Source organism: Gymnoscopelus microlampas (genome assembly GCF_963454915.1).
Source record: "Gymnoscopelus microlampas genome assembly, contig: SCAFFOLD_105, whole genome shotgun sequence".
Classification (NCBI taxonomy): Eukaryota; Metazoa; Chordata; class Actinopteri; order Myctophiformes; family Myctophidae; genus Gymnoscopelus; species Gymnoscopelus microlampas.
The window spans coordinates 24,413-47,195 of record NW_028155706.1 but is presented as its reverse complement, the minus strand read 5'-3'; the positions used below and the strand labels follow the sequence as shown (position 1 = coordinate 47,195).

General features: G+C 39.2%; 1 protein-coding gene across 1 annotated transcript; it reads right to left on the bottom strand.

The window, feature by feature from the left end:
* Nucleotides 1-528: 528 nt before the first annotated feature.
* Nucleotides 529-13,522, bottom strand: LOC311041317 (uncharacterized protein). Its single transcript, XM_084086218.1, has 15 exons — nt 13,423-13,522; nt 12,175-12,268; nt 10,971-11,037; nt 10,630-10,755; nt 9,731-9,835; nt 8,943-9,056; nt 8,724-8,825; nt 8,523-8,609; nt 7,664-8,165; nt 6,851-7,010; nt 5,243-5,347; nt 2,727-2,798; nt 1,888-1,907; nt 1,656-1,724; nt 529-1,559 (listed from the first exon to the last, which is right to left on the bottom strand). Coding segments are annotated over exons 2-15 (1,551 nt in total). The 5' UTR covers nt 12,176-12,268; nt 13,423-13,522; the 3' UTR covers nt 529-1,538.
* Nucleotides 13,523-22,783: the final 9,261 nt, after the last annotated feature.

Below are 22,783 nucleotides of genomic sequence, written 5' to 3'. Positions count from 1 at the left end.
GAGAGCGGAGGCTCTGGCACGTGGAGGGGCTAGGCTCTGTGGATGGCCTCCTGGCCGGGCTCCTCCTCCGTCTCACCAGGTCCAGGACCTGAGCGTTGCACCAGACTCCCCCGCTCCAAACATTTCATTCTGGTGTGATGGTGTCTTGGCCCGTGGTGGTACTGCAGGCTCCCTTTGCGTCTTGCTTGAATGGTCCTCCTAAAGGCCTCACCGTGGATTTGTTGGGCTTCTTCCTCACGGAAGACACAGACTGGGGCGCCAACCCAAACTGCTCCCGGATGCCGTCTACATTCCGGCTGTCACCCGTCTCTCCGGTGTTCACCAATCTATTCCTGGTTGTCACGTAGTCTATAAATTCCTATGAGCCACTATAAATAGAATAACTATAACGAAAAAACATCACATGGATGCACCTGGGACATATCATCAGTGTTGTAGCCTGGGGTCATAGGATGCTTCGGGTATATATATATATATATATATATATATATATATATATATATATATATATATATATATGTAGGAAACGAAAACAAAAGGGGGATATTTACTCACAAACTATATTAATTGGTCTGTGACCCAAACATGGGTTTGGGAAACAGTGATGTAGAGAACAGTTCTAGAACCAAACATTTTACCAAGAGGAATCATTTCTGATGGTTCTTTGAGGCACCGTTAACCACCTAGCATCCCAATTTTGGGCATATCTTAATAGGCAATACGCGCACAACGCGACACATTGCGATGCGTTGTGAGCCATTATTGATTAAGAGATTTGGTGTTGAGGGAACAAGGAGCCCTGGGAGAAACCAGTTAATGAAGTGGGTTTAAGTACTAAAGGGTTGATTCTAGAACCATTAAGTTCTTGATAGTCAGACATTGTTGTGACAGTATGTTACATTATTCAGAGTTTTCAAACTGAGATTAACAATTAACGGAACAGTTTATTCTTCTCACAATCACTGGAGCACTACTGGTCCTTTCTCACCTTAATATGTGTGTTAATCAAAGTAGGAATAGAACATAGGAAACTACTATATGTAAGGTTGCTATTGTGCACTGTAAAAACACATGTATGAATCAAAATGTTATAGCATGATTGAGCATAGCATAAACAGGTGATCGTAATCTTGTTACAATTCACTGTAAAAGAAAACCTGGGAACTGCCAAAAGACAGCACCAAAACATGAAGACAATGATGACTTTGGGTAAAGGTGATGGACGCAAGGAAAGTAATCGGCCTGCTACCGAGAGGCTCCGACAGCAAACGCAAGAAGGTCATGGCATTGGCATGGCATGGACGGTGGTGGGTAAAGTCCTTGAAATTTGAATATTCCTCGTAGAAGTCAGGAAAGGTGCATGAGGACCTTTTAGGTATTTTTTAGTGTCTATGTACAAAGTAAAGTCCTGTCCTGTGGTCCTCAGATTGAACTGCTCTGTATCTTTTGGTAAAAGCTGTTGTGGATGCTCCAGAAATCGTCTGGCGTTGCAGATAGTGGGACTGGGACCCCCAGGTCTGTGTACAACATGGGCAGGTCTAGTTCATCTGACTCTGAAACTAAACAAAGCAGAAAAAAGCTGTCAGGATTGCACACAAAATCAACAGACACTTTTGATATGCAACTCTGACCAATCATCTGGCAGCATTATTTACCTGAGGAAGTGTCACTGCTGCCTTGGCTCCCAGGGGCTGCTTGGCCAGTGAATGCTGTTGTCCCAGTTGCTGAAAGAGCAATGCTAGAGTCAGTATGGTTGCATTTTGGCTGGGCATTGACCAATGTTTTGGATTAGTAACACAATCTGAAAACGCTGAATATTAGGCCAACATACCTGACAATGACAAAAGCATGCTAGTAACCAGGAAGGAGAATAAAAGCCAAACCTACCTTAATAAATTTGTTGTATTCTGGAAGATCGGAGGGTGGAGAAAGAAGGGGGAAACAAACAAACATGAGTCTGGCACGTTTAGGATGATACAGTTTTCAAATGGTGTTAGATCTCCAAGTACCTGGAGTTTTGTGACTGCACACTTTTTGTTTGTGCTGACCTTTAATTCAATTTCCATCAAGCAAATAAATGGCACTGTATTGTTTTAATCTTTGCTTTGTAAACCTTTTTTGTTGTACAACTTTAGTATGAAGATACTGTGTGACTCTGAAAACACCTCCAGTGACAAAACAGCAAAACATTTCTAGTCGTGGTATTGCTGACATCAACCGCTCAATGTCAGATTCACTCATGTATGAGTATGAGTTATCATAGGAAATGACTCTAGTTCCAATCAGTTCTTAATGAATGAAAACACATTCTGGAAGATCAGAGGGTGGAGAAAGAAGTGGGAAACAAACAAACATGAGTCTGGCACGTTTAGGATGATACTGTTTTCAAATGGTGTTTTCCAAAGCTTTGTGACTGCACACTTTTTGTTTGTGCTGACTTTAAATTCAATTTCCATCAAGCCAATAAATGTCACTGTTTTGTTTTACAACAACTTTAGTATCCCTACAAGTTACAACACTAGCATGCTAACCATACAAGCTAAGCACAAGATACTGTGTGACTCTGAAAAAAACTCCAGTGACAAAAGAGAAAATACATAATTTGAAGGAGAGTTTAATCCAAAATACTCTTACAGAATGAGTATTATGTAAGGTGGAAGTAAAGCATCTGCCAAAAACAACTGTTATAATTTGTGGTATCACAGTAAGGTTATATATAATCTTACCGTGGCTGAGGCTTCGTAGTCGTTTTGCTGACTTCACATGTTCCATCCCAGATTCACTCCTATATTTGAGATCTATGAAGCAGATAAACATTCAATCAGCATGGTTGCTCGAACTTTCTCCACAGAGGCATACATTAATGAATGAAATTACTTTTGCCTTTTGCTTGAATCTAGTTTAAAAAAAGAACAGAAAAAGACCACACTTTCATAAAAACAACTCAAAGGCATGCTTAAGAGAGATCATCTTTGTGTAGCAGTAGTGGCTCAGAGCCTCTGCCTGATAACCTAAAAGTCTAATATCTCCCCCGGCCTATAGACGAATCCACAGAGTTATATCATTAGTGTGCTGTAAATCTACTTTAAATGGAATTACAGTACATTATCAGTAGTGTAAAAGTGTATTATTAAAACACTTGTATCATATTAATAATACTTTTCAAATGTACTTTTTAAGTGTCCCATTTAGTTTATTTAAAATGTATTAAAGTATATTTTTAGTATGGATGTACTATTTTGTGACAAGTGACAAGATGGTGACAAAAACGGAACAGTTGATTATGTCATAATCACATGACTGCAAATTTGAAAGGCAGAGCCAATGGCTCTGCTGAAAGGTAACCCTGTGACTCTGACCAATCACAGGGAAGCCAGTGCAGCATGCAGTCTCAGGATTGATGAGACGAATGTATTTAAATTATTCTACACTTTAATAAAGCATATTAATAGTATATTAAAAAGGATTTGCAAATAATCATACTTTTTAACTACACTAAAGCTAATTTTAAAATGACCTTACATTAAAATAAGCATACTTAAGTACATTTCTAACTGAGTAAAATTAAAGGGCACTTTCATAAAGCATACTTATAGTATGTTACACAAGGCGTGAAAATAAGTGTACTTTTCATAAGTGCACTAAATTAACACAATAGGTATTTGCAATTTGGTATAATTTTTAAAAGTGCACTAAAATACAACTTAAAATTATTATAGTGCATTTTGTATTATTACAATTAAATAAACATATAATGAAGTTAAATTAAAGTATACTTTAATGAAGCATAGAAATAGTGTATTATAACATTCTTAAACTACACTTAATTCCTAATATAAGTATTCATAAGTTAGTATACTTTTTCAAAGTACACTGGCATATCATTTTAATATACTAACATTAAAGTACAGTTATTTTAAGTATATTTAAATACATTTCTAATTGAGTGCAATTAAAGTACACTAAAATAAAGTATGCTAACAGTGTATTACAAATGTCTGAAAAATAAATGTACTTATGTTAAGTATACTAAAAGCACACTTATAAGCATTAGTAGTTTATTATACTTTTTCAAAGTACTCTGGCATACAACTTTCAATGTTCTTACATTAAAGTACACTTATTTTAAGTATATTAAATACATTTCTAATGGAGTGCAATTAAAGTACACTTAAACAAAGTATACTGACAGTGTATTACAAATGACTGAAAATAAATGTATTCTTCTTAAGTACACTAAAAGCTCACTTATAGGTATTAGTAATTTAATATACTATCTCAAAGTACACTGATATACAACTTTTTAATATACTTACATTAAATTACACTTCTTTTTAGTACATTAAAATACATTTGCAATGGAGTGCAATTATAGTACACTATATTAGACTAACAGTGTATTACAAATGACTTTACTATAAATACACTTTTCTTAAGTACACTAAAAGTACACTATTAAGCAGTTTCAATTTAGTGTACTTTTAAAAAGTGTGCTTACATTTAATTAATACTTTGCATAAAGTACACTTTGGATAAATACATTAAAAATACATTTCAAGTATTCCATAATTAGTATAATTATTTTTAGTACATTGAAGTTGAACTTAATTACATCTTTTTTTAAGTATACTTTGTATAAGTTTATTTTTAATATGCTTTTAAGTACAAAAATCCAAAGTATACTTTTAATAATATTAGTACACTTATATTATATTTTGCATATAATAAAGTATACTACTTTTTTACCTGGGATACCATGAGTTATCATAGGAAATTACTCTAGTTCTAATCAGTTCTTTATTTATTCAATGAATAAAAACACATTCTGGAAGATCGGAGGGGGGAGAAAGAAGTGGCAAACAAACAAACGTGAGTCTGGCACGTTTAAGATGATACTGTTTTCAAATGGTGTTTTCCAAAGCTTTGTGACTGCACATTTTTTGTTTGTGCTGACCTTAAATTCAATTTTCATCAAGCCAATACATGGCACTGTTTTGTTTTACTACAACTTTAGTATCCCTACTAGTTACAACACTAGCATGCTAACCATACAAGCTAAGCACAAGATACTGTGTGACTCTGAAAACACCTCCAGTGACAAAACAGCAAATACATCATTTGAAGGAGAGTTTTATCCAAAACACTCTTACAGAATGAGTATTATTTAAGGTGGAAGTAAAGCCTCTGCCAAAACCAACTGTTATAATTTGTGGTATCACAGTAACGTTATATATAATCTTACCATGGAGGAACTGGCTTTGCATTCGTATTACTTTGTCGACGAGGCTTTGTCGTAGTGTTGCTGACGTCGCCCCCTCCATCTCAGATGCACTTACATTTTTGAGATCTATGAAGCAGATAAACATTCAATCAGCATGGTGGCTCCAACTTTCTCCACAGAGGCATACATTAACGAATGAAATTACTTTTGCCTTTTGCTTGAATCTAGTTTAAAAAAAAGAACAGAAAAAGACCACACTTTCATAAAAACAACTCAAAGGTATGCTTAAGAAAGATCATCTTTGTGTAGCAGTAGTGGCTCAGAGCCTCTGCCTGATGAACTAAAAGTTTAATATCTTCCCCGGCCTATAGACGAATCCACAGAGTGGCGATCATAACTGCGGTGTCAAGCGGGTGCCTCTCCGCACCACGACACCGCAGCTACAGGCGCAGTGCTCTGTGGATTCGTCTATAGGGCCTGGCAAAAAACCCAAAAGGGGGCGTCAACATGTACCACATGGAAGCGGGGGCCATGTTTTGGGTCAGAGACTACATACTAATGATACAGATTGACGTGGATCACAGTGTTTGTGATGGAGCTTGTAAACAGTGACTCTTCCTTGCTATTACATACTTTATTGACTTACAATGGTGCAGACTTGCTCAGTTTATAAGTCCTATAACAGTCGCGTTGAGGGAATGAGGTAGATAAAGGAGTTCGATTTTTCAGCTTTCCTTGCTTATAATGTCACATTACATCAATTCTCCGAAAACAGCTGCATAGGATGGAATCCAATTTTGACTGAGCCTGGCCGATGCTGTACGGGCCACATGCGCGCGTGCGCACAAAATTCGTATTAATTAATTCTCATTTTTGCCTTCAATTTTCTCAAAATATTAAGTCAGGTGTCTTTGAGATTGTCACGTCCCGTTGATTCCCAAATATAAACTATAATTCAAACGACCATAAAACAACTGTTACAACACACTGTCCCAGCCTTTACTATTACCATAATACTGTGTTGATAATCTACTGGTTCCGTGTCAACTTCCGTGGGTGCGCAAGTGAGCGCACACACACACACACACACACACACACACACACACACACACACACACACACACACACACACACACACAGGATTGTAATCCCTGAAGCTGAACAACACGCTTGGTTAATCGATAACATCAAATGGAACTCCCCACAATAATCGAGTAGCCTACTGGACAGCTGTCCTGCAATTTCTTTTCCCGAACGCGCCAATACTGTCATAACCCTCCAATAACACTCTGCTGTGTTGAGAGACGGAATCAGACGTTGCTTGAACTTGATACTTTTCTCTTTTGAAAAAGAACTAGACACTTTTTGGATTGTGATGACATTATCAGGGGTTTCAACTTTTTGTATCGGCAAAAGATTAAAAGGAAAACGAACCACGGACCAATTTCAATACTTTTTACACCCACCCTTCGTTTGTTGTACAAACGGGTGAAACAAACAAACAAACAAACAAACAAAAACTTCCAGTTGGCAGGGAACATGGAGGGTTTTGGTAAGAAAAATATGTTTTTTTTAACGTCTGTATAGACATCAGGTGATCTTTCACATCAGAAAGTTTTATGAGGTCACCTTTCTCTTGTTCAGGTTGTAGATGTGTGGAGACATTCTTTAAGTCAGAATGCTCCAGACTGCCATGCTGGAACATCTCATCTTCATTTATAACATCCATCTTCCTCCTCTTACATGCAACCTCCTGATGCTCTTCAGACTCACCATCCACAAACGATTCCTTTTAAGAATAATGATCACAAGCTTATTTAGTTATGCATTTGATCTAAATTTGACAGACATGGATTTGATTGCAAATATAGACTAAATACAGTACACACAGACACATAATGGTTCTTTAAAAGAACATATGGTTCCACGAAGAACCATCACCTCCTAAAGAAACATTTTATTTAGTGAAAGGTTCTTTGTGTTCCTCTTATGGTTCTAGAGAAGAGAAACATCATGATTTGTCAAATAACCATTTTTGATGGCACCTTTAACCACTTAAACCCTAGCATTCCAATTTTAGGCATGTCTTAATACAGTAGGTGAACATTCGTCATAAATAGCAGATCTACAAGCTCACAACAAGTCACAATGCAACGTGTTGTGAGCTTGTAGTTCTGGGAAAAAAGAGCGGTATATAGGGTTTAAGTGGTGATGGGAACTAACTATAACCATTTAAATAAATGGTTATTTAATGAACTTTGTCTGAAATAGTTCTTCTATGGCATACCGCTAAAGATAATTTTCGTCTCCAGTTAGCACTTTTTTTTCCTGTGTAGCTCTACATTCTAACCAGTTTCATAATTATGTTTCAAAGCAAAAGAGAAGCTGTTACACAGCACACATTAAAGCCCTAATAACCCCACAGGTGTGTACAAACATTACTTTCACCTCTTTGATGTCCTCCATTCTCCCAGAGTTCTCCTCCCACTGTGAGAGTCTTGTGTCTTCATTGACCTGGACCAGGGTGTGTTTCTGCAGTGCTGGAGCAGTGTAGTGATGCCTGACATGCTTCTCACAGTAGGAGGCGCTACATGTCACACAGGTCTTGACGGCTCTGAGCTTGAGGCTGGAGCAGATATCACAAGCTACATCTCCAGGTCCAGCCTGTGGCAGAGTGGGACAGGCTGGACTAAAGCCTTTCTGCTGATGAACCTGCAGCATCCAGTTCAAGGCTACGTTAACAGAGAGTCCAGGACGGGTTGGGTAACTCTTGTTACACAGTAGGCACACATAGTCTCCTGTAGGGCCTGGCTGGGACCAGTGAATATTGATGCAATGCTCGCAGTAACTGTGTCCACAGGGAATGGAGACAGGATTTGTCAGAATGGAAGAACACAAACTGCACCTGACGTAGTCTGAGGTCAACAGACTGGAGCTGCACTCACTGAGAGAGGGGAGAGAAGTGTTCGAGAGATTGTTTGATTGCGTTTGTTTGTAAAACATCTTTGTATGACATTCTACAAAAAGTAATACTGTCCTCTAGTATCAGCTTCATGTGGAATAGGGATTGATCATTGAGCTATGGGGTTGACAGATGTCAGTCATCAATATTAGTGGTTAAAATTGTCAGGTAAGATAACGTAATGGCTTTGTAGAAAAGGTAAACAAACATGACATCTAAAATTAAGGCATCAATGGGAAGGTTTGATGTACAATAAATGGCTGAACCTGTGAATAGAGAATGACATGTATTAATGGTGGTATAGTCCTTTAACAGAAACATAGTAATGGTGTAACTTACTTTAGGCATTCTCTAAAGTTAATAGGCTGACCCATGGACTTGTCACTCCTCATAGACAGACAGCTAGGTGCGGGGGACGCTCCCACACTGAAACAAAGCAGAAATTATTATCAATATTATTATGTGATTAATATGTAGTTGTGCAGGCATTAGACAACCATTTAGTTTCTATAAGTGTGAAGCATTTTTGTTCATTCTCACCCTAAGTCTGGAGTAGTGATTTCTCTTTTAAAGTTACCAGGGTGATCCATGGACCAGTCACTTCTCATAGACAGACAGCTAGGTGCAGGGGACGGTCCCACACTGAAACAAAGCAGAAATGTATGCTGGTAACCAAAACATCAACAATAACTATTATTCATAGTATTATTATTTATTATCTAGTTTCTATGACTGCAAAGTATGTTTGTTCATTCTCACCCTGAGTCAGGAGTAGTTAGTTCTCTTTTAAAGTTACCAGGGTGATCCATGGACCAGTCACTTTTCATGGACACAGTACTGAGAGCAGGAGACACCCCTCTACCCTGCTTCATCCTGTGTGTGACACACACACACACACGCACGCACACACACACACACACACACACACACACACACACACACACACACACACACACACACACACACACACACACACACACACACACACACACACACACACACACACACACACACACACACACACACACACACACACACACACACACACAGAGAGAGCTCTAATACACAGGAAGGCTTTCCTCTACATATGCTGATGTATTTCCTATTGCTTCTTCAGCCAATCAGTCCCCCGGGGGCTGGGGCTATGGGATTTAAACTCCTGCATGTTGCGTTGCAACGTAAACAAATGTTTACAAATGTTAACTTAGCTATGTTTGCTTGTAAAGCTGTGTCCACCAGTATGTATGACCAAAGATGGTATTTTTGTTTTGAGTAACACTGCCCTCTAGTGTCTCAGCTTCATGTGGAACAGGGAGTGACCATTGAGCTATGGGATTGACAGTTGTTAGTCTCAGTCATTAATATTAGAGGTTGAAATAGGTTTGCACTTGCTGATGTAATCACTTATGTTTCTGTTTGACAGGAAGCAATTCATGTCAGACAAGTACAATAAAAATATAGTACAATATATGGCTGAACCTGTGAATAGACAATGACATGTATGAATGGTGTAGTACTTTAACAGAAACAGTAATGGTTTAACTTACATTACAGATTTAAAGTTAATAGGATGACCCATGGACGTGTCACTTCTCATAGACAGACAGCTAGGTGCAGGGGACGCTCTCTCTGGTTTTGCAAAGTGAACCTCACTGAAACAAAGCATACATGTATGTCAACCAAAACATCAACAATAACAATGATGATGATGATGATGATCTAGATGATCCATTTGCCTACACAACTAGATGTTACCAGATGTTACTACAAGTTTCCAGGCTGATCCATTGACCTGTCACTTTTCATGGACACAATACAATGGAGCCCCATGGCTTAAATGAAAGAGTAGATCTCAGCTCGTTTCTATGTTTTTAAAGTTTTCTCTTTGCCCTGTATAAACATGTGTATCTCTTAAAGGCTGTGCTGCCCTGTATGTCGACAGTCTATGTTTCACTCCATGTTTACATTCCTGATCTTTCAAAGTATTCTACAACAGCCCGTTCAGGTTGTGCCTATTGTGAATTTGCAAAGCTAGTTTGTATAGCTTGTCTTCTATAGATAACCCTAACCCTGTACATATGGGAGTCTTTTTGCACCATTGTGTTTTTTTGGTGGATTTATGGGACCCTTTATAGTACATCTTGGATGTTGTGTACTCCTCTTCTTCTCCCAATAAGAAAATAACTGGAAAAAACAGGTCCCCTTGACACATTCGATGAACAATATCAGTCACCAGTTAGGGGTTCAGTGTCTCAGGGACACCTCGACAGATTGCCGGGGCTCGAATGGGACCTTCTGTTTCCCAGGCAGGCTCTCTATCCATTCAGCTATGACCGCCCCAAAACATACAAGGTTTAAACCCAACAGCGATGATATTGAAGAAGTGCATTATGTGGGAAATGGAATAAAGTAAAAGAAATAAACCCTGAACATGTTGTGGTCCAACCTGTTTTCTGGGATCCTGGTGACTGTGTTGAAGTTATCATGTGGAGCCATAGACGGTTCACTCTTCACAACAACATCACTGCTGGCAGACATCTCTGTTCTCTGTCCTTCAGTCTCCTGGATGATGCTGTGAATAACATTGTTTATGTTTTCATCATCATCATCATCATCATTATAATCATTATTATCAGTACCACTGTTTATGATTATTCAATGTTTTACTCAGAGGGATGATGCTGTGAATAACATTGTATCTGTTTTTATTATCATTATTATCATTACCGGTGTTCTGATTATTCAATGTTAAACTAAAAAATATATATATATATAATTGTGTCCAACCTGCCATTCTTGTCATCAGAATTTTCATGATCCATGACTTCAGTGGTCCTCAACTTAATAGTTAACACTGTCTGTCAACACCGTACGCACACGCACACGCACACGCACACGCACACACACACATACACATTGACTAATTAATTTATGGTTGAAGACAATACCTGTCTATAACAGTGTTCATACAAACAATATTTGTAATCTCACTCTGTATTCCCAAAATGAGATTGATGTACAGAGATTATACAAACATTAAATCTAAACCTGGTATGAGGCCATAGCACCAACATATCGGCTATAATAGACAACATGCTGTACCTCTAGTCAACCAATAGGTGTCCTACCAGACCACGGGATCTAAATCAAACAACCATGCTGTTGTTACTATATTACTTTACTTTATTTATGTATAAAATAACTCAAACTACAGCGGTGGATGGACGTGGATGTTGTATTATTGTATCATTAACATACTCTACCATGTTTAGAATAATGTTTTATTCACTACAAAACGTGTGGGTTTCTATTCAGTTTTAAGATGTTGACTTTTTCAACACTTTCAAAAGAGACATTATATTTTTATGATAAAATGATATATTGACAGTAAAACTGTCCATTTTAGAATAAAAATAAAATGAAAAATGGAATACTGCATTCACAAATACAAAAGGACTGACATAATACCATAAAGAAAACGTCACCCCATGCAACTTCCCCAGAAGTAATGTGATTTCCAGTGGTAGGCAAAGTACTAAATTCTTTTACTTTACTAAATACTGCAATGTAAAACACTGTGACAAGTAAAAGTCCGGTAATCAAAATGTACTTGAGTAGGCCTAAAAGTACAAAAGTATTGGCATCAAAATGTACCAAAAATAAAAATGCTCAATACGCAGAATGTCCCATTTCACAAGTTTTCATGTCTAAAATGTATACAAATATTTCAAAAATAGCAGATCTACAAGCTCGACATGTTGTGAGCTTGTAGATCGGCTATTTTCAAATAGCCGAATTATACATAGGGCTAAGTGTGTGTTTTGTAATAATAATCAAAATCTACAAAGTGACTAGTAACTAGTAGTTTTCAAATAGTGGAGTTAAAAGTACATTTGCCTCTGAGATGTAGTGGAATAGAATTACAAGTATTGACAAATGCAAATACTCCAGTAAAGTAAAAGTACCTAAAAATGTATTTAAGTACACGTACTTGAGTAAATGTACTCAGTTACTTTCCACCACTGGTGATTTCCAGTAAACTGCAGAAGGGTAGACTAGGATCATGTTGCTGATCCAGTCTGGGTCTAGAGCGGATACGGAAACAGTGTGTGCATGTATGTGTGAGTGTAAATTAGAGGCTACAATAGGCGGGCTCTAGACCGGATCACACTGGTTCATTCACAATGAAAACTTTCAACGAGAGCTGTGGAAAGCCTGGTGAGGCGTGAACTTGATACAAGACAGTCTTGAATTTTGCTCTAAATAGTCTTTGCACGTTCTCCCTTTTTGGTCCGTACATCTACATAAATGTTCTGATTTCAAATATAAAGTGCTTACCTCATGGCCACGGATGTTATAATTATATACGGGCTCTTAGAGGTACCCGTATCTTCCGTATTGTTCAATAAAAAGCATTTTAATCCGATCGGTGGCCATTTTCTTCGTATCCTTTCAACTGCACAACCCTATTGGTTGGGAGGTATATTGCACTCTGATGCATTATAACTCTATGAGAAAATGGCCATCGATCGGATTTAAATGCTTTTCATTGAATAATAAGGAAGATGCGGGTACTTCTGAGAACCCGTACATTATTGTAACATCCGTGGCCATGGGGTAAGCACTTTATATTTGAAATCTGAATGTTTTTGTAGATGTACACGGAAAAAATGCAAAAACTATTTTGAAAATCATTATTTATGACCGATTACGGTCTTGATCCAAGGCGGTGACACGAGGTTCTAGACTCTTGTTTTGTGGAGTGACAGTCAGTTGTAATTACATAGCATGTATGTATGTTGTAGATGTATGGACCAAAAAGGGAGAAAATGCAAAGACTATTTTGAAAAAACTCCAAGATGGTCATATCATCATGTCTTGATCTAAATGACATAGCCTACTGTATGTAGGCAACTACAGGGCAGGCTAGTACATGTCACTTATAGCATTAGATAAACATTCATAATGGTCAACATGTTCTGTTCTGTCTTCTACATAATTGTGAATACAATGGAGAGAGAGAGAGAGAGAGAGAGAGAGAGAGAGAGAGAGAGAGAGAGAGAGAGAGAGAGAGAGAGAGAGAGAGAGAGAGAGAGAGCGGGAGAGAGAGCGTGAGATCGAGAGGAAGAGTGGGGGAGGGTAATAAAGTGGAACTCTGAGTGTGTATTAAAAAGTTTTTTTTGTGTGAACCAACAACAACCAAGTGGTTGTTGTTGTATAATAAAACATCTTACCTTACATTAATCTGTAAGCTTGGGTCCTTTATTTTCTTTGTTGTGTCGTGTTAATGTCGAGACTGTTGTTGTGTCCTCGTGTTAAAAATGGCTCTGTGTGTCTACTTACTTTAGTTTCTGTTTCATAGTTGATCCGCCTCTTTGTACAGGTAGCTGACACTCCATATATGGTCAACACATTCCCGTTCACAACACCTTAATTACTTAGTTCAGGGCCCTATGGTTCCAAAGTCTGGATTTCTCACCAAAGGTCACAAGGGCTGTGCAGGTAGACCAAATGTGGACCCCTGCTGACACACAGTCACAGCAGCTTATCTACAGTGTAGCCTAGGCAGAGACAATAACTTAATAAAAAGACTGGCCAAACAAAGTTAACAAGAAAATAGGGAATAGAAATAAACACTAAACTAAACTAAGAAATACAACAAACCAAGAACTTAAGAGACTGAAACAGGCAAAAGGCCCTGGTACTTCTCCCTTGGTGTTGTTACTTGGCCTCAAGCCAAACTAACCCCTCCCTCTCCCCCTGCAGCCTCCTTCTTATAGGAGGTGAAACAAGCCAAACCAGTTTCAATAAACACATATTGTTTAAAACACTTTGCAGTCCTTGTGTTCTTAACAATGCATAAAGATATCCTGTTATATTAGTAGTATTAGTATATACAGTGGGTGACCATTGACTTTGTCGTTTTTTTTCATTCTTCTCATGCGTTTCATGCAGGGCATGTATGATTTCCACTCTGTGCCACTAGGGGCAGCAGCGGTCTACTGCCTACAGCCCACAGCAGACAGCAAGAATATATTTGTTACTAGTTACTGTATATCCTCTCCAAACTGTACATACATTACTTTACACTTTTGTATTATGTTTTGACACTTGCTTTGGAAAATGTAAACGTATGTTTTATCATGCCAATAGCTCATTTGAATAGCAAAATTGTTTGTTTTGGGGTTTTTAGGCACTGTTTTTCCTAGAAAGACAGAGAAAGATCCTGTATGTTGCTTACAGTACAAGATGTGACATTTATATTAAGCAAAATATTAAGCAAATAAAGTTAGATAGCATGATGCTGCGCTTAACATTAGTTTAATTTTAACGTCTTAATTGATAAAACGAGACGGGAAAATAAACGTATTTTTTTCTCTTGCCAATAGATTGGGTTTTCTGTTCAGCGTCGGGCAGTCAGGAACGCATCTCTGTCATTTTAGAAATGTTCAGACACACATTGGTTTCTGTCTGTCTGTCTCAAAAGTCTGTGGAGAGAGAGAGAGAGACAGACAGACAGACGTCTTATATGTTTTTTTTTCTCGCATCAATTGTTGTGTAGTAATATTCCAACATTTTCATCTATAAATGAAACAGCCCAGCTAGTGTAGCGGTTAAAACTGATGTCCGGTGATTTTTCGACCCGTGTTCGAATCCCACGCGATGAGCATACAAATTATTCATTCTCTTCTATTAGTTTGTATTGGCCAGTGCGTTATATATATATAATGTATGTATAATGGATTAATATTCATAAAACCAACAGACAGACTTTTATTTTAAAACATAGCAGATCTACAAGCTCGCAAAGCATCATGGTGCAACACTTTGTGAGCTTGTAGATCGGCTATTTCCACTACTACTTTATGGGACACTGCTCTCTCTCTCTCTCTCTCTCTCTTTAGTTTGATGAACATTGAACCTCATAATAACATCACTCCGTTCGCGACTGCATACAGAACGTGTGTCGGCTCTGATGTTTATTAGACAGCATGGACCTCCGCTCAGGTCCTGGAATCCAGAGCCTTATGTCAAGACTTGGCTGCGAGCACATCGCACGGCAGAAAGCACAAAAACCAAAGTGGCACAGCCTGTCATGTCAGATAACCCCGAGCCACTTTGGCAGTTTTTATAAGACAGGGGTTATTGGCGTCTTTTTGGTTTGTTTTATTTTATTTCCTCGTTTATAATTATTTCCTCCTCAATATTGTTTAAGAATTAATGTGCTATCCATGACATGCTGTCACCAGTTTACCAGTTCACTGTCTGTTATTTAATGATGATCGAATATTGGCTAAATGTTTACAATTTCTTCTGTCCAAACAATGAAAAGCACTTAGAAAAGGCAAGTGAGTCTCTCTTTAATTAAGCATGATGAGCCATGTGTTTTCCACAAAACAATTGAATATCATTGAATATAATGGCACCCTTGTCATACTACTATGTTATTATAGCTTTCAGTTGGCCACCACAGGCACAGACAGTGCGTTTTAGCGCAGCGCGGCCTGGCGCAGCGCGGCGGAGTGGTTGCGTGCGGGGGGTCGGGGGGCTTTCGTGGGAGGGGGGGACGGGTGGATCAGAGCTTAACCCTAAAACCGAAATAAAGTAACAAAAAAAACTCCAATCCGCTCAAGAACCGCGCTCCCCCACTTCCAAAATTAGCACTAGCCTACAACACTGGCCCAGTCTCTTGCCAAACCGGTTATGTTAATGTATGCAGCCTATTCCAAATAAGCCAAGTGAGGAACTCTGCTATCAGGTTCCCCCTCCCCCCTACAGTACCTCTGTAGGCCTATCTCTTCTATCAAAGTATTTGTTCAGATACAAATTCAGAGCGGCCAATTTTGATATTTTTAATGCGCCTACATGAAGTTAGAGGGATGGGCAGAAATGGTGTAGGGTGTAGGCTATTTTCAACTGTTAATGGGTTTTTCTTTCTTCACAAATGAATTCTACTTTGTTGTACAACAGTGTACATATTTTTCACCCTTCATACTTCATACCAGTAACCTGTAAACTGATTGTATGACATTCTGTATAGTAGTGTGTATATCTGTCTGTCTCTTATATGTCAACATGATTTGTGTGCATGGGGATCTCATCTTAAACAAGCTACGTGCTTAACTGAGCTATCCAGTTTAGTAGACCTTGTATTGCGAATTTGTACTTCCATGTACTGTTATGTACTGCCATGTACTGTTCTCATGTCTTACTAAATAAAGAACATCAATCAATCAATCAATCAATCCCATAAAAGCTCACAAAGTGTTGCATCATGATTTGAATTCCGACTGAAAACGCCACCCTTGCGTCTCCGTGTGTACAACCAAATACGCATCTTTCCTGCACCGATGACGCTTGGGGCTTTTACAGCGCTGCTCCTACACTACCACGCACCGTCAGCAACAAGTGGACATGGAGTAAATGTACTTAGTTACTTTCCGCTTAGTTACTTTCACGTGCATATAAATGAGCCACGCGGTTTTATAAGAATGAAAACAAACGCCTCGCTGTTGGCCATGGATCACATGACGGTCGTCTGTTACGGTCATGGATGAACTCAAAATGTTACTTGAGTTCAATCAAAGTAAAAGTACAAAAGTATTGGCAAATATACTTAAAGTACTGAAATATTTGAAAATAGCTGATCTACAAGCTCACAATGCGTCGCAATGCGTTGTGAGCTTGTAGATCGGCCATTTTCAAATAGACTATGTGAAATAGGGCAAATAATGTATGTTTTATAATGTAATGATTTATATCTGCAAAGTAACTAGTAACTAAAGCGTTCAAATAATGGTAGTGGAGTAAAAGTACAATATTTTCCTCTGAGATGTAGTGGAGTAGAAGTAAAAGTAAAAATAGCAGATCAGCATGCTTATAGCGTGGGATTCGAACCCGGGTCGTAAAATCACGCGATATCAGTTTTAACCGCTACACTAACTAGACTATTTCATTTACAGAGGAAAGAGGTAGAATGATACTATACAGAAATTGATGCGAGAAAAAAAAACATAAGACGTCTGTCTGTCTGTCTCTCTCTCTCTCTCTACGGACTTTTGAGACAGACAGACAGACAGACAGACAGACAGACAGACAGACAGACAGACAGACAGACAGACAGACAGAAACCAATGTGTGTCTGAACATTTCTAAAATGACAGAGATGCGTTCCTGACTGCCCGACGCTGAACAGAAAACCCAATTTAAACGCTCTAAGCACACGTAATTATTGCTAGTTATTATTATTATTATTATTATTATTATTATTAATATAAGACATCTATCTGTCTGTCTGTCTGTCTGTCTGTCTGTCTGTCTGTCTGTATGTATGTATGTATGTCTGTCTGTCTGTCTCTCTGTCACAAAAAAAGTGACTCCAAAGCGGCACCTTGTGGTAGTATTTGGAACTTAAATTTACTGCAAAGCGGGTGAGGCAAATGAGTGAAGTGATTCTCTTATGAAAAGCGACAAAGTCAATGGTCACCCACTGTACAATGTTTGGGACCACAATCTATACACTGTAAAGTCCTCAGTGTTAATGTAACCCTGAGAGTGTACAAATGGAACCAGATGGACTTGTACGGGTCCATTTGGTTCCATTTGTACACACCAGTAAGGGTCCCGATGCTGAGAAACAGTTACACTGTGTAGGTTCAGCCGACATGCCAGCCTCCCCCAACCAGCTGATGTTGATACCAAGGATAGTACAATGACATCACAAACAATAGGAAGTGTGCGTTTTACGGTCTATGCTTTAGCCGAAGCCCTCACACAAGAAGGTGACATCACTGCCGAATCCTTGTGGTATCTTTTGTTCTACATTTTCTAACCAACCTCATTTTATAATCTGCAGTGACAGTGTCGCTTGTCAAAAATAACGGATCTACAAGCTCTAGCTCTAGCAGCACAGAGCCCATCCAAACGTGTGTCCTGCCCACCCAATCAAAATGTAAATCTTTAGGACAATGGAAAAACTATGCTATAGCCACTATGCGCAATGGACTTGAGGAACTTGGGGGTATGAGGGTATGGAGGCGTCATCATCAAACTTTTGTATTGTATGCCCAGTATCTCACAATAACACTAACCTGGATGTAATTCTGTCTTCAGTTAACGCTAATTTGCGTTTTTCTTTTCGGGTTTGTTACTTTTTTCACACACACACACACACACACACACACACACACACACACACACACACACACACACACACACACACACACACACACACACACACACACACACACACACACACACACACACACACACACACACACGCCAGCTTTGGGAATGTGGTGCGTTTGTGTACCGGAAGTTGAGAGCTGGTTAAGTCCCGGGAAAGACGCACTGTGATTGCCCAGTAGTCACTTTGAGTGGCAGTTGGGGCAAACACAGTGAGTGGGGCAAACGCAGTCCCCACCAATATTATTTACGATTCTGTCCCTATCGGTATATAACTCGGACGGAGCTTAGTCGACTAGCAGACCATCGGCTGGTCGTTGCGGGCACTCGCACCTGGAGGTGCTCGGGCGCAACTCCTCAGCCTCAAGGTCTGCTGAGTCGGCGCGCCTCCGTCATGGTCCAAAACTATAAAGTTGTCCGCGGATGACTGAAAAAGTTTATCCCAAGCGGGAGTCGATCCCACACTCCCAGTGGTAGTGGGTTGGGAGTCTAATGATTAGCGAGGTGCGCCACTGTGGTCAGTGCCGAGATTGGGTATTTTGGTTGTATTAGAATGTGACGTCTTAACTCTTCTATTGTAGAAGAAAGAAGTCCCCGCCCGCGCCCCCGCCCAAAAGGGGGAGCCTCGCCATACGCACCACACTTAGATAGCTGGCCACACACACACACACACACACACACACACACACACACACACACACACACACACACACACACACACACACACACACACACACACACACACACACACACACACACACACACAGAAATAAGCAACTAGGTCTATGAAATGCAGCATGGAGAGACATAATAGGGCTCTGACGATGTGTTCAGAAGTGAGGAAGCTCTATACCAAGAAGACAGGAATCACACTCACAGTACACATACATGATCATAGGGGCTGATTGAACACAACGCTTTTTCTGTGTAAGAGATTATATATCAATGATAAATAGGTTACCACTGGAAAGACATTCTAAAGTACACGTCTGGAAAAGTGATATCATGTATGAAAAGCTATTATAATTGGAAACATAACATGATGTGTGTGAAGCGGACACGCAGAGTCGCACACACATTCACAGAGTTGCAGATCTAATACCGTTAATGATGAGGATCATAATTTTATGAATAACGTAATTTAATCAACATGATTGATTATGCTGAAATGTGAACTGAACTAAATACATTGCATACAAGTGTCAGTGACAAAATGAGCTATATTTATTATTTGATTATTATTCTTTTGAAGGCTAGAGAAACAGTAACTCGGTGAAACGTTAATCTGGACATACTGTACGGTAGGTCAAGACAGAGGATATGACCAATGCTCACGAAAGCAGAAGTCAGGTAAACATGATCTCCCCTTAACTTCGGCCTGGCGTAGATAATAACAGCCACTTATGCTCTCTTGGGTCCCTGGGATCTTGGGCTCCTGGGCCTGGGCTTGGTAGGCCTGTTCAGTAATCCATCCTTGCTACTAGCATACAGACACACCAGAGTGGGACAATACAGTGAAAAGATGAATCCACCACAGAGGACTGAAGTGTCTCTGTGCAACCACAGTGTTGTGACTCTCATCACCTTGTCAAACACATCAAACAGCTTCTCTCTGCAAACGTTTTATTATAATACATTTAACAACAACATTAACATCAAGTGTAAACCGTCTTTCTTCTGAGTGGTTCAGCGATATAGAAGTGTACACATTACACTTCATAGCTGTGATATATGCTCATCATCATACCACAGCTCTCAAACAATCAGATTGTCATTTAAGATAATTGCATAAACACTATTAAAAAAAAAAAATGCTGTAAAGTTATTTGAAAGTTAATTGCGTATACTCTGCCATACTAAATATATAAAAGATAACAAGTGTTTTTATGTTATGCTATTGATGAGAGAATGCTTCAAAAACTAAGTAAGACTTAGTAAAGTAAAGTAAAGTACATAATAAGGAACTGTTACTTCGTGTTTAATTTGAACAATGCATAACAAATAGTCATTTTTGATTGCTGTAGAAGAATTGAAACTGACTGAGAGAGAGCAGCATACAGAAGAATGTTTTTAGTGCTGAAATGTCTGCATCCATCATTTCTCCCTGCTGAATAAAGAGATCATAATGGACTAAGTTTGTGGAAAGATACCAAAAGGTCAATATGGGGTGCCAGACGGAACCTTTAAAGTAGCTCTAGTGAGAGCTTCAAGTAAAATGTGAAAGATGAGTTGCGTGGTTTAGTGAAAGCTGTTAAATCCATTTAAATACATGACACTGTCTTTACTGTAAACTGTATAAATGATTATAAATACACATGAGCCCTGCTACTGCTTTTGCTGCTGCTCCAGTTAGGTAGGATCATTACCTTCTCACTCAGTGCATCTTAATTCGACTCCTCACGGCACACCAGTAGTGTTTATTGTCTCAAACGTTGTACAAATGGAAGTCAAGTGTTGGGACATTCAATAGGCTAGCTTTCATCCTTTCAACTATCATCACTTTTTGTTTTACTTTGAATAAAGGTAAGATTGTTGCCCACATTTTGGCCAGTAGGCGGCTGGCTCCACTGTGTGTACATGCGCCATCTACAGGCAGCTAGAGAGAGCACATTCATATCAACAGAGCTGCACTGGAAACCGAGCAGCTTCAGATTCCACATCTGAAGCGGCTGGGGGCTTACAGGTAGTAACTGCATGGAAGATGGTGGTGTGTGGGGCGGCTTGGGGGTTATGACAATGTGGGGGTTATGGGAGTGGGGGTTATGGAGGCAGGGGGGTTGGGGTGTAAGGGAGTGGATGCTATGGGAGTGGGGGGGGGTATGGACTTGAGGGACTTGGGGGTATGAGGGTATGGAGGTTGGTTGGGGGCTTTGGGGTGTGAGCTGGTGGTTGGGGGGTATGGGGAGTTGTGGAGGTGGGGGAGTTGGTTGGGGTGCTTTTTTCTAGTCATTTGAATGGATAGCAGTGTCACATTGACTCCAGCATTCACTGGCTTATTTCTCCATCAGACTTTTGTGGTGAGTGCCCAGTATCTCATAACACTAACCTGGATTGTACTTCTGTCTTCACTGAAGCCCTATTTTATACTCTAAAGAATGTTCAACATGCAACGCATTGTGAGATTATAGATGGCTAGTTTCACTATTAAAAATAAAATAAATAAAATCTATTTCATTGACTGACTGACTGTAATGACAGGCCCAAAATAGAGACACCAGGTTAAAAGAGGGTAGGCTTTAAGTATAAACATACTGGATGACTCTGTCTATCTATAGTGCCCAGCAAAAATAAGACCATTACTGCATCAAAAGTAATCAACAAACTAAACTATAGAAAATTGTCAAATAGTTACAAAGAAAAGGCAAAAACCAAAGAAAAGAAAAGGCCAGGCCGCAGCGCTTGGCTTCCTTCATCTCCCACAGCAACCTCTCCCTCTCTCAGTTGCTCACTTCCTCTAAATATTTCTTCTGTCTCATATTATATAAGTCTCTTAATCAGGCTGCCACACCCAGAATCAGGTGCAGGTCCTTATCATTCAGCCCATAGGGTTAGTGCAGGTCAGTGGAAAGAAATATAAAAACATGCAACTCAACACACTCAGAAATAAATCATAGCAAAAGTAAATATAACAAAACTCAAAGCATATATCACTCGGAAAACAATTATCTCACTGAAAAAATATTAACCATAGAAAATATAACACAAAATCACATAATAAACCAAAAACACAAAGCACAATCACATTTTCCACCGGCTCACATGTTCATAAGTCTTAGTTTATTGTTTGTCTTAGTTGTTTCCACATTCTACCCAAGGCTTCTTTCTGCCAGCAGTAACAGCAGGCGATAGTTTTGAAGAGATGTTGGCTCGAGCGAGCCGTGGCAGTTGCTAGGCAGATTCATTGAGCAGTTTATTGGGTGGAGGCCGATGTTCAGAACTCAGAACTCTTTGGTGGCAGTATGAATTACTTTTGTCCTCCAATCTTCCTTTGTATCAGCAAGCCAAAAAAAGGTTTGTGTTCGGTTGGAATCTCAGTGAAGTATCATCTTACCACATAAAGGCTATAGGACTTCTTGCTAAAGTCAACAGACAGAGAAAATAGAATCAGTTCCACTGTGAACTTATCAGCCAGTCTCTCTGTCTCTCTCTCTGTGTCTCTCTCTCTCTCTCTCTCTCTCTCTCTCTCTCTCTCTCTCCCAGCAAGAGTTCTTTTTCACAGCAATCCAGTGTTAGTCGATGATTTGTATGGATGGGTATCATTATGATTTTATTCATTGATTCCACATTTCGGTTCCATGATGGATAAAAAAAGGTAAATAGTGTACTATTACTACAGCAAACTGTATTCGTAGTATCTGAGCCAATGCTGAAACTTTATTGTCCTGGAATATTTAATTAACCAAACACAATTATCC